Genomic DNA, 12,539 nt, shown 5'->3' with positions numbered 1-12,539 from the left:
TCATAGTAAAAACTTAGAATATTTCCTAAATTGATCACACATTAATCTTTAACTACCAAAGTTCACTTCAGCTAGACAGGTGCCTCTTGAACATGCTCTCATGAAGAAATTTTATTTTTCTTCCAAACATTTACTAAGTGATTCTTTTCAAGAATTTAAATAACTTTCTGGAAAAATTATATTTGAAAATGTTACAAAGTATAAATCTATCAATTCCAGCTTTGGATCTCATTGCAATGCCAAGATTTTATAAAAGCATAGAAACTCTTAATCTTAATTTCACTCATGTTGATAAATCCAGTTACGGATTTACACTCATCCATAGACAGAAAAGCTCTGAACAACTCTCTCTGAGAACTCACTTCAAGTAGATCTTTTTATACATATCAATGTTGACCTTCATTAAGGTCATGAGCCAGAGGCAAGTGCAGTGAGGGGCCCACAGCCTGTGCGTCCTGGCCAAGCAGCAGGGCCCGAGAACCCAACCCTCAGAGCCCCGCTCCTTTCCTCCGCTCCGGACGGAGAATGAGACGAGCAGGCCAGGAGACCAAAGGTGGAACTTTGCACAACAAAAATTCCAACAGAATAAAACTGAAGTAAGCACTGTGAAAAGAAACTCAGACAATTTTATTATTTTTCTACTTCCTGTCTTTCATGGTTTATCCCTTTTGTGTTCCAGCACATTTGTGTCAACCAGCATTTCCAGAAATGGCCAATTCCACCATGGTGCCTGAGTTTCTCCTCGTGGGCTTTGCTGAGATGCTGGAGTTAAGGGTCCTACATACCCTGTTATTCCTACTGTTGTACTTGGCCACCCTGCTAGGGAATCTTCTCATCATCACTGCCACCACTCTGGACCAGAACCTTCACACGCCCATGTACTTCTTCCTCAGGAACCTGTCCATCTTAGACATGTGCTACATTTCTGTCACTGTCCCCAATGCCTGTGTCAACTCCCTCACTGACAACAGGGCCATTTCAGTGGCTGGCTGTGCAGCTCAGATCTTCCTGGTCATTTATTGTGCATATGTAGAGTTTCTCTTCCTCACCATCATGGCCCATGACCGCTATGTGGCCATCTGCCAGCCCCTCCGCTACCCCGTCATCATGAACCACCAGTTCTGTGTCTGGACAACACTGGTCTCCCTGCTCAGTGGCCTCATCTATGCAGCGGTGCACACAGGGAACACATTCCGGCTGTCCTTCTGTCAGGACAACGTGGTCCATCAGTTCTTCTGTGACATCCCCTCTCTGCTGAGCCTCTCCTGCTCTGACACTTTCAGCAATGAGCTCTTAATTCTTATCTCCGCCATGGGGATTAATGGTGGCTGCTTTATCTTCATTGCCATGTCATACCTTCGCATATTTTCCGCTGTGCTCAAGTTTCCGACCAGAGAGCGAGGCAAGGCCTTCTCCACGTGTGTCCCTCACCTCCTTGTGTTCTCTGTCTTCCTCGTTTCTGGCAGCTGTGTGTACCTAAGGCCTTCAGGAGCCTCTGACACAGTTCTGGACATGCTTCTTTCTGTATTTTATACCATTGTTCCCCCATTCTTGAATCCTATCATCTACAGTCTTAGGAACAAACAAGTAAAGGAAGTTGTAAGGAAAGTACTATCAAGGAAGTTTTATTCAGGAAAATTATAAAGATAATCTTTGGATTTATTCAAATGTCTCTTAGTAAGACTCAAACTTCTGTAAAATCCACTATTTTCTGTGTTTTGTACATTAGATTGCCTACCCCTAAATTACATTATCTAAACCTGAGTGTTTGATCTTATACAGTAATTATTTTGTGTTTTGCATCACTCTATTTTCTTAAAAAAATGAGTAGGGATTTCCAAGTGAAATCCAAGGTTTGAGAAATATTTTAAATTCTTAGATATTTTTCATACACTATAAAAATGGAAAAATGGCTCTACCAAGGATAGAAAAACAAGAAAAAAGAATGGATCCAAAGAAGAGGCTTCCAAAATCTAATATCTTTTTGAAAGGAGGGAAAAACAAAAAAAGAAAAGTTAATTTTCTTCTCAGATATGTTATCTATCAGGGGTTTTTTTAGTAAAATATCACATCTGGCAAATATGAGAAGATGACCCCTAATTATTATTACTAGTATTAACTAATTACTTATTAGTATCAACATACAAATTGGCTATGCCAATTTGAAATTTATTTTAGTTTATTTATTTCTATAGCATAATCTTCTGTCTGTACCTGTGGACTAAGAACCTGTATAAATTATTTCCTTAACATAGTATATTTTATAAATCTTTCATAAGACAGCATATTTCCCTGAACATTTTGTTTTACAAACTGGCATACACTTTTGCCTCATTAATTCATAACAATATTGACACATATTCAAGAAGAAAGGAGAAGGAAATGAGTTCATATAAAATCATGCCTAACACAAAACATCCCAATAAAAATACATTGTTTCCAGGTCAGGAGTCTAGAGGTCAGATGCCACAAGTGTCAGCAGGTTTGGCTGTCTCCTAGGGCTGTGAAGAGAATCTGTTCTGTGCCTCTAGGCTGGGTTCTGCTGGCTTTCTAGCAAGCCTTGGCATTCGCTGGTCTCTGCTGCATAACCCCCATCACGGCTGAATAAACTCCCATGTGGTGCTGTGTGTGTGTGTGTCTGTCTGCTCCCAAATCTCACCTTTTGGTAAGAATGCCAGTCACACCAGAAGTTAGGGCTTCAACATATGAATTTTGGGAGAGCACAACTGAACCCATAACATCAATTGAAAAAAGTAACTGAGTAGTTAACTGACGGAGGAAAGTAAGGGATGTTTGAATAATAAAAATGAGCTGTTCGTGATGGCCATGGTAATTTATTTTCACTGTGCAAAACACTGAATGAATCCAGGGGTTCCTTCACAGTGAGTTAAACAAGTCCTACTGTGCCCAGGGAGGGGCTGGTTTCCTGAGGTCACGCAGAGTCCCCTGGTCCCTTGTCTGTCTCAGTGGGTTAGAATTTGTTTGTGGTGAAATATAATGACCAGTTTAATATCTTCAATAAAAGTGTTATGTTGTGTGCCCCCCTTTACTAGCCTTCTCTTGCCCCCCCTTCTTGAGTGTAGACAGGGTGGCTGCAGAAAGGCTACGCAGGTGATCGAGCTTCAGGTCCGGACAACCGCCTCGCTTTCACTCGGCGTTCTCATGGCGTTTCCTTTTGTTTGTTTTCATGTCTTTCATACTCTGTTTGATACTGAATCAACTGATGGTTGAGCTAACAGGGTGGCGGCTATGCCACAGCACTCCAGACCTGTGAACTATACACCGAGGAATAATTAGGATCAAACAACATAACAAATATTTTTGGAGCGACCTCTTTTTAAAACAGCTTCCTTGAGGTATAATTGATATGTAAAGAACATGTTTAATGTGCATACTGTGATGAATTTGGACATAAGCAAACACCGGTCATGCCGTCATCACAACATATATCCAGCGTGCGCAATGTTTCCTTGTGTGTCCTTGTTTCTTTTTTTGTTTAATTCTTTATGGTCACAACACTTAACATGAGACACACCCTCTTAACAAATTTTCAAGTATACAATGCCATATTGTCATATTGTTTACTATAGACACTGTATTATCCAGATCACTAGGACTTTTTCACCTAGCAGAACTGAAATTTTACTCCCGTTGAACAGACCTTCATTTCCCCTGCCCATCTCCAGGAGCCGTCTGCTCCCCGACGCTCACTGCAGCACGAGTCACGTGGCCAGGATGTAGAGACAAACCTTAAGTGCTCACTAACACATGAACAGAGAAACAAAATACGGTATATACGTGCAGCGGGTGTTCAGTCTTAAAACAACGTGCATCTTCCTGGAGGATGTCATGCTGGCGTGACAAGCTGGTCGGGGAAGGGTAAATACTGCATGACTCTGCTTCCGTATTTATAGCGGCCAAATTCACACAGCACAGCAGCCTTTTAACCAGATTCTTTTGGTCAAGAGCTGATCATGTGACTAATTTCCACAGGCTGGTTTGTCTAACCTTAGTTAATATGGGGTTAATTTTTGCACAGAACCTTAGGTAATAGGAAACTTCAGCCAACACACATCCATCATTAGATGTGGTCAAGAAATAATTAGGTCAAACCCATTGTCCATCCAGCCACAGTGCACCAAGCAGTTAAAGTATTTTTGTTGAGAAATGTAGACTATTCAATTTTGTACAATTTTACTATAAGGGAAATTTAAAACACAGCATTCTAATTCAGTGACTTCTCTCCCCCTTACCACCCTCCCAACCAAGAGCAAGAAGTTATGGAAACAAGTGTACCTGAGATTCTCAGGAAATTTGACCCATATCGTAATGAAAAATATCAAGTCATTTGACAAAATATGTACGTAAGTTGTAGAACATCAAAATTGCAAATACAGGGTTGGAGCCAAGCTGGCAGTATGAGAACTCACCTCCCAAAAACATATATATTTATGAAAATACAATAAATACAACTATTCCTAAAAGAGACACCAGTGGATACAGTACAACAGCCAGGCTACATCTACATCTGCGAGGACTCAACATCACATGAAGAGGGTAAGATACAGGCCACGGCCCAGCGGGACACAAGTGCCACCCCACCCCCAACCCCAGAACCTGGCAGGAAGAAAGGAGTCAGAATGGGGAGGGAGTGAAAGCCCAGGACTGCTAAACAACCAGCCCTAGAAATCTGCATCCGGAGCACAGACACACGGTACATGGGGTGCTGGACATTAGAAAAATGGAAAAGCAAAACCTGAGGGCAGGTCCCTGCAACTGGTGCCCCTGAGACAAAAGAAAAGTGAGTGATTTTTGCAAGTCTTAAAGAGACAGGGACCCCACAGCTGGACGAAGTCATCCTGGCACACTTAGCAAGCAGCTGGAAATCCCAGGGAACTTTAGGCACCCTAAACCCCTGGGCAGCAGCACAGCTCGGAGGCCCCTCATGGCACTAAGCAGCCTGCCAGTCATTCCCCCAACTGGCACAGACCACGACACACCAGTCCAGTAGTGGGAGAGTGGCAGCGTGCGCCAGGGGTGGTGGTGCCAGAGGGGACCAGGAGCAGCCCGGGCAAGCCCAACGCAGCGGCAACCAAGTGGCCCAGGAGCAGCCTGCACGTACCAGCAGTGGCAGAACCAGAGGTGCACGGGAGAGGCACACACGCACCTGCAGCAGCACCACAGGGGCCCGAGTGCAGCCCGCACACACCGGCAGAGGCGGCACCAGAAGGGCCCAGGAGTGGCCCGTGGGAGCAAGTGGCAGAGGAGCAGCCCAGGAGCAGCCGTGCTCCCAGGAGCCAACCAGAATCCCAGCCTGACACACAGCCACCTGGGGCCAGACCCAAAGGCTGTTGCTGGCACACAGCTGCCAGGCAGGGGCACAGTTACCACACAGGAGTGCACCCGGCATGCCTATCACTCCCCGCTGAGCTCTGCACTGCTCTGACGGAGACCCCACCTACAGCAGCTTAGGAGATTAATCTGGTGGCTACTCCAGGAGTGCGGGTAACTGAAACAGGCAGCACAGAGGGCAAGGCATCCAGCAAGCAGGAAAGGACTTTCTTCTCCCAGCTGACACACCCGCAACCTACCTACACCTACTGCTATCACCATGAAAAGGCAGAAAAATTTACTCCAGTCCAAAATAGTCCAGACAACCCCTGAGAGAGGATCTGCAGAGATAGACCTAACCAGTCTCCCTGAAAAAGAATTCAAAATAAAAATCATACACATGCTGAGGGACCTGCAGAGAAATATGTAAGAGCTAAAGGAGCAAGTACAGAGAGAGACTACAGAAATAAAACAATCTCTGAAAAGACTTAAAAGCAGAATGGATGGGATGCAAGAGGCCATTAATGGAATAGAAACCAGAGAACAGGAACACATAGAAGCTGATGCAGAGAGAGATAAAAGGATCTCCAGAAATGAAACAATATTAAGAGAACTGTGTGACCAATCCAAAAGGAACAATATCTGCATTATAGGGGTACCAGAAGAGGAAGAGAGAGAAAAATGGACAGAAAGTGTATTTGAAGAAATAATTGCTGCAAACTTTCCCAAACAGTGGGAGTAAATAGTTGCTCAGACCATGGAAACACACAGAACTCCCAAAAGAAGGAACCCAAGGAGGACAACACCAAGACACATAATTAAAATGGCAAAGATCAAGGACAAGGACAGAGTAGTAAAGGCAGCCAGAGACAGAAGAAAGGTTACCTACAAAGGAAAACCCATCAGGCTATCATCAGACTTCTCAACAGAAACTTTACAGGCCAGAAGAGAATGGCATGATATACTTAATGCAATGAAACAGAAGGGCCTTGAACCAAGAATACTGTATCCAGCACAATTATCATTTAAATATGAGGGAGGGATTAAACAATTCCCAGACAAGCAAAAGTTGAGGGAATTTGCCTCCCACAAACCAGCTCTGCAGCGTATTTTGGAGGGACTGCTCTAGATAGGAGCACTCCTAAAAAGAGCAGAGAACAAAACACCCAACATATGAAGAATGGAGGAGGAGGAATAAGAACGGAGAGAAATAAAGAATCATCAAACGGGGTTTATAATAGCTCAATATGCAAGTTAAGTTAGACAGTAAGATAGTAAAGAAACTAACCTTGAACCTTTGGTAACCACAAACTTAAAGAATGCAATGGCAACAAGTACATATCTTTCAATAATCACCCTAAAATGTTAATGGACTGAATGTATGAATCTAAAGACACAGAGTAATAGAATGGATAAAAAAGCAAGACCCATCTATATGCTGCTTACAAGAGACTCACCTCAAACCCAAAGACATGCACAGACTAAAAGTCAAGAGATGGAAAAAGATATTTCATGCAAACAACATAGAGAAAAAGGCAGGTGTTGCAGTACTAGTATCAGACAAAATAGACTTCAAAACAAAGAAAGTAACAAGAGATAAAGGATATTACATAATGATAAAGGGCTCAGTCCAACAAGAGGATATAACCATTATAAATATATATGCACCCAACACAGGAGCACCAGCATATGTGAAACAAATACTAACAGAACTAAAGGAGGAAATAGAATGCAATCCATTCATCTTGGGAGACTTCAACACACCACTCACTCTGAACGACAGATCCACCAAACAGAAAGTAAGAAAGGACACAGAGGCACTGAAAAAACATACTACAACAGACGGACCTAATAGAATCTATAAAACTCTACATCCAAAAGCAACAGGATACACATTCTTATCAAGTGCACATGGAACTTCTCCAGAATAGAACACATACTAGGCCACAAAAAGAGCCTCAGTAAATTCAAAAAGATTGAAATTCTACCAACCAACTCTTCAGACCACAAAGGTATAAAACTAGAAATAAATTGTACAAAGAAAGCAAAAAGGCTCACAAACACATGGAGGCTTAACAACACGCTCCTAAATAGTCAATGGAACAATGACCAAATTAAAATGGAGATCCAGCAATATATGGAAATAAATGACAACAAAAAAACAAAGCCCCAACTTCTGTGGGATGCAGCGAAAGCAGTCTTAAGAGGAAAGTATACAGCAATCCAGGCATATTTAAAGAAGGAAGAATAAACCCAAATGAATAGTCTAACATCACAGTTATCAAAATTGGAAAAAGACAAACAAATGAGGCCTAAAGTCAGCAGAAGGAGGGACATAATAAAGATAAGAGAGGAAATAAACAAAATCGAGAAGAATAAAACAATAGAAAAAAATCAATGAAACCAAGAGCTTGTTCTTTGAGAAAATAAATAAAATAGATAAGCCTCTAGCCAGACTTATTATGAGAAAAAGAGAATCAACACACATCAACAGAACCAGAAACAAGAATGGAAAAATCACGAAGGACCCAACAGAAATACAAAGAATTATTAGAGAGCACTATGAAAACCTATATGCTAACAAGCTGGAAAACCCAGGAGAAATGGACAACTTCCTGGACAAATACAACTTTCCAAGACTGACCCAGAAAGAAACAGAAAATCTAAACAGACCAATTACCGGCAATTAAATTGAAGTGGTAATCAAAAAACTACCCAAGAACAAAACCCCTGGGCCAGATAGATTTACCTCGGAATTTTAATAGACATAAAGAGAAGATATAATATCCATTCTCCTTAAAGATTTCAAAATATAGAAGAGGAGGGAATACTCCCAAAATAATTCTATGAAGCCAACATCACCCTAATACCAAAACCAGACAAAGACCACACCAAAAAAGAAAACTACAGACCAATATCCCTGATGAACATAGATGCAAATTACTCAATAAAATATTAGCAAACCGAATTCAAAAATACATCAAGAGGATCATACACCATGACCAAGTGGTATTCATCCCAGGGATGCAAGAATGGTACAATATATGAAAATCCATCAACATCATCCACCACATCAACAAAAAGGACAAAAACCACATGATCATCTCCATAGATGCTGAAAAAGCATTCGACAAAATTCAACTTCCATTCATGATAAAAATTCTCAACAAAATGGGTATAGAGGGCAAGCACCTCAACATAATAAAGACCATATATGATAAACCCACAGCCAACATCATACTGAACAGCGAGAAGCTGAAAGCTTTTCCTCTGAGATCGGGAACAAGACAGAGATGCCCACTCTCCCCACTATTATTTAACATAGTACTGGAGGTCCTACCCACAGCAATTAGACAAAACAGAGAAATACAAGAAATCCAGATTGGTAAAGTAGAAGTTAAACTATCACTATTTGCAGATGACATGATATTGTCCATAAAAAACCCTAAAGACTCCACTCCAAAACTACCACAACTGCTATCAGAATACAGCAAAGTTGCAGGATACAAAATTAACACACAGAAATCTGTGGCTTTCCTATACACTAATAATGAACCAATAGAGAAATCAGGAAAACAATTCCATTCACAATTGTATCAAAAAGAATAAAATACCTAGGAATAAACCTAACCAAGGAAGTGAAAGACCTATACCCTGAAAACTACAAGACACTCTTAAGAGAAATTAAAGAAGACACTAACAAATGGAAACTCATCCCATGCTCCTGGCTAGGAAGAATTAATATCATCAAAATGGCCATCCTGCCCAAAGTAATATACAGATTCGATGCAATCCCTATCAAATTACCAACAGCATTCTTCAATGAACTGGAACAAATAGTTCAAAAATTCATATGGAAACACCAAAGACCCCAAATAGCCAAAGCAATCCTGAGAAGGAAAAATAAAGTGGGGGGTATCTCGCTCCCCAACTTCAAACTCTACTACAAAGCCACAGTAATCAAGACGATTTGGTACTGGCACAAGAACAGAGCCACAGACCAGTGGAACAGAATAGAGACTCCAGACATTAACCCAAACATATATGGTCAATTAATATATGATAAAGGAGCCATGGACATACAATGGGGAAATGACAGTCTCTTCAACAGATGGTGCTGGCAAAACTGGACAGCTACATTTAAGAGAATGAAACTGGATCACTGTCTAACCCCATACACAAAAGTAAATTCAAAATGGATCAAAGACCTGAATGTAAGTCATGAAACCATAAAACTCTTAGAAAAAAACATAGGCAAAAATCTCTTAGACATAAACATGAGTGACTTCTTCATGAACATATCTCCCCGGGCACGGGAAACAAAAGCAAAAATGAACAGGTGGGACTATATCAAGCTGAAAAGCTTCTGTACAGCAAAGGACACCATCAATAGAACTAAAAGGTACCCTGCAGTATGGGAGAATATATTCATAAATGACAGATCCGATAAATGCTTGACATCCAAAATATATAAAGAGCTCACATACCTCAACAAACAAAAAGCAAATAATCCAATTAAAAAATGGGCAAAGGAGCTGAACAGACAGTTCTCCAAAGAAGAAATTCAGATGGCCAACAGACACATGAAAAGATACTCCACATGGCTTGTCATCAGAGAAATGCAAAATAAAACCACAATGAGATATCACCTCACACCAGTAAGAATCACCACCATCCAAAAGAAAAACAACAAATGTTGGCAAGGTTGTGGAGAAAGGGGAACCCTCCTACACTGTTGGTGGGAGTGTAAATTAGTTCAACCTCTATGGAAAACAGTATGGGGGTTCCTCAAAATATTTAAAATAAAAATACCATTTGACCCAGGAATTCCACTCCTAGGAAATTACCCTAAGAATGCAGCAGCCCTGTTTGAAAAAGGCAGATGCACCCCTATGTTTATCGCAGCACTATTTATAATAGCCAAGAAATGGAAGCAACCTAAATGTCCATCAGTAGATGAATGGATAAAGAAAATGTGGTACATATACACAATGGAATATTATTCAGCCATAAGAAGAAAACAAAACCTACCATTTGCAACAACATGGATGGAGCTAGAGGGTATTATGCTCAGTGAAATAAGCCAGGCAGAGAAAGACAAGTACCAAATGATTTCACTCATATGTGGCGTATAAGAACAAAGAAAAACTGAAGGAGCAAAACAGAGGCAAAATCACAGAACCCACGAATGGACTAACAGTTACCAAAGGGAAAGGGACTGTGGAGGATGGGTGGGAAGGAAGGGATAAGGGCGGGGAAAAAGAAAGGGGCCATCACAATTAGCATGTATAATGTGGGGGGGCCATGAGGCAGGCCCTACAACACGGAGAAGAGAAGTAGTGATTTTACAGCATCTTACTACACTGATGGACAGTGACTGTGAAGTGGTATGTGGGGGGGTACTTGGTGAAGCGGGGAGCCTAGCAAACATAATGTTCCTCATGTAATTGTAGATTAATGATACCAAAATTTTTTTAAAAGGCATCTCCAAAAACAAATTGCAAATACACCTTACCTAGGTGACAGACTCTTTCCTCTTCCATAAACTGAAACTGATGGTCTGTATTACAGGGTGCACATCCTCTAGTTGTGGAAAAATCTGTTAGGTACTTCTCAAATATCCTTCAGCCAAACATTTCTAAATTTACAGCAGAAGAATAGATCTACACAAAAACATTTTCCTCTAATGAGTAAAAAATTGTATTAATTATTTTATTCTGCAAAATTTTATAGCATATGGCTTTACAGAAAAGCTCTTACTTATCCTTTATGATTTATTTATGAGGAGCAACCATTAATCACCTTATGCTTTGCAGTTAGTTTGAATTTATCTGTTCTGTTTTATTTTAGTGTCCTCAAAAATGGTTGCTTAAGATCATTATGCTGTAAAATTTTACAGATAACATTATCACTTGTGAGTAGATCTGACATATAAAGGAACTTCCATGAATGGACCACATAAGAACTGCATCTGGATAAGACTGTTAAAATACAATTTTAGATCTACAGAATCTTCTCAGTATTCCAGAAAAAATGCAAACTCTACTTTTGCATACATTTCCTGAAACAACTATAACTTCCCTGAATCCATTAGAGAAATAGCCCTTCTAAATATTTTGTAATGATGGTATAAAGGGCATATCAAAGTGTGGGCAAAGGGTCTGTTTGTGTTTATACAGAGGATCAAAGCCCAATTTGGCTACCCAGAAAATGAAATAAGGTACGAACATCAACATACTCTGGAAGTGTCATTCCAGAAGATGATCATCAAAAAATGTCAACAAAGATCTGGCACTGTTGCAGTTGTAGCTGCATTCACCCCACTAGTTCCTGGAATTGCCATTGGAATGAAGGGGGATATATCTAAACTGGCCTGTGCATACAGTAAAATAACAAATTTGACTGGATCTATACTGTTGGAACTCAACCAAGAATTAGGAGAAGTGCAAGTGGCAGCACTTCAAAATCTTGAGACTACAGACTATCTACTGTTAAAAGAACATATGGGATGTGAACAGTTCCCAGGAATGTGTTGTTTTAAATTGTCTGATTTTTCTCAAACTATTCAAATTCAGTTAGACAATATCCATCATATCATAGATAAGTTTTCACAAATGCTTAGGGTGCCTAACTGGTTTTCTTGGTTTCACTGGAGATGGCTGGTAATTGTAGGTCTGCTTTGGTTATGTAACTGTATTCCTATTATGTTAATGTGTGCACACAATTTAATTAGTAGTTTAAAACCTGTACATGCTTAAGTTACTCTACAAGAAGATATGTCAAAGAAATAACCAATCTTCCCATGTTTTCTTCTGTCTACTACTTCTATAGCTTTTCTTCTTCCTTCCTAATTACAACCCTTAAATAGAATTCATGCCTCAATCGAATTTACCAAGTATCATAATTCTTCCAAGTGGTAAAGATACCTCAAGACAAATGCTGGGCATAAAACCCACAGGGCATAAATCTGCAAAGAAGTAAAAAGCTAACCTTTTCAAACAATAAGGCTTCTTTCTCACTTACCAACTTTACATTTCCCTGTATGGCCCCAGAAGATGACTGGTTAGCCAGAGACGGGTAAGATTCCTCAAGGGAGGAACAACCTAAGACAGGCACAGTCGCAGGGGGGCCATCAGGTGAGAACTTGGGGTTCAACAGAGGTGAGGCTTAGAACCTCACCCCCCGTTTTGAGAGAAATCTTCTGCATC

General features: G+C 40.5%; 1 protein-coding gene across 1 annotated transcript; it reads left to right on the top strand.

Annotated features, from left to right (window-relative positions):
• Positions 1–708: 708 nt before the first annotated feature.
• Positions 709–1,644, top strand: LOC118926128 (olfactory receptor 14C36-like). The gene has a single exon (XM_036912678.2). It carries the CDS (start codon positions 709–711, stop codon positions 1,642–1,644), a length of 936 nt encoding a protein of 311 aa, XP_036768573.2.
• Positions 1,645–12,539: the final 10,895 nt, after the last annotated feature.

This window comes from Manis pentadactyla, chromosome 13 (genome assembly GCF_030020395.1).
Source record: "Manis pentadactyla isolate mManPen7 chromosome 13, mManPen7.hap1, whole genome shotgun sequence".
NCBI lineage: Eukaryota > Metazoa > Chordata > Mammalia > Pholidota > Manidae > Manis > Manis pentadactyla.
This window is presented reverse-complemented; position numbering and strand designations above follow the sequence as displayed.

Bases quoted from the DNA above. Each gene is read 5' to 3' on its own strand.
- LOC118926128 (XM_036912678.2), top strand. From the start codon at position 709: ATGGCCAATTCCACCATGGTGCCTGAGTTTCTCCTCGTGGGCTTTGCT.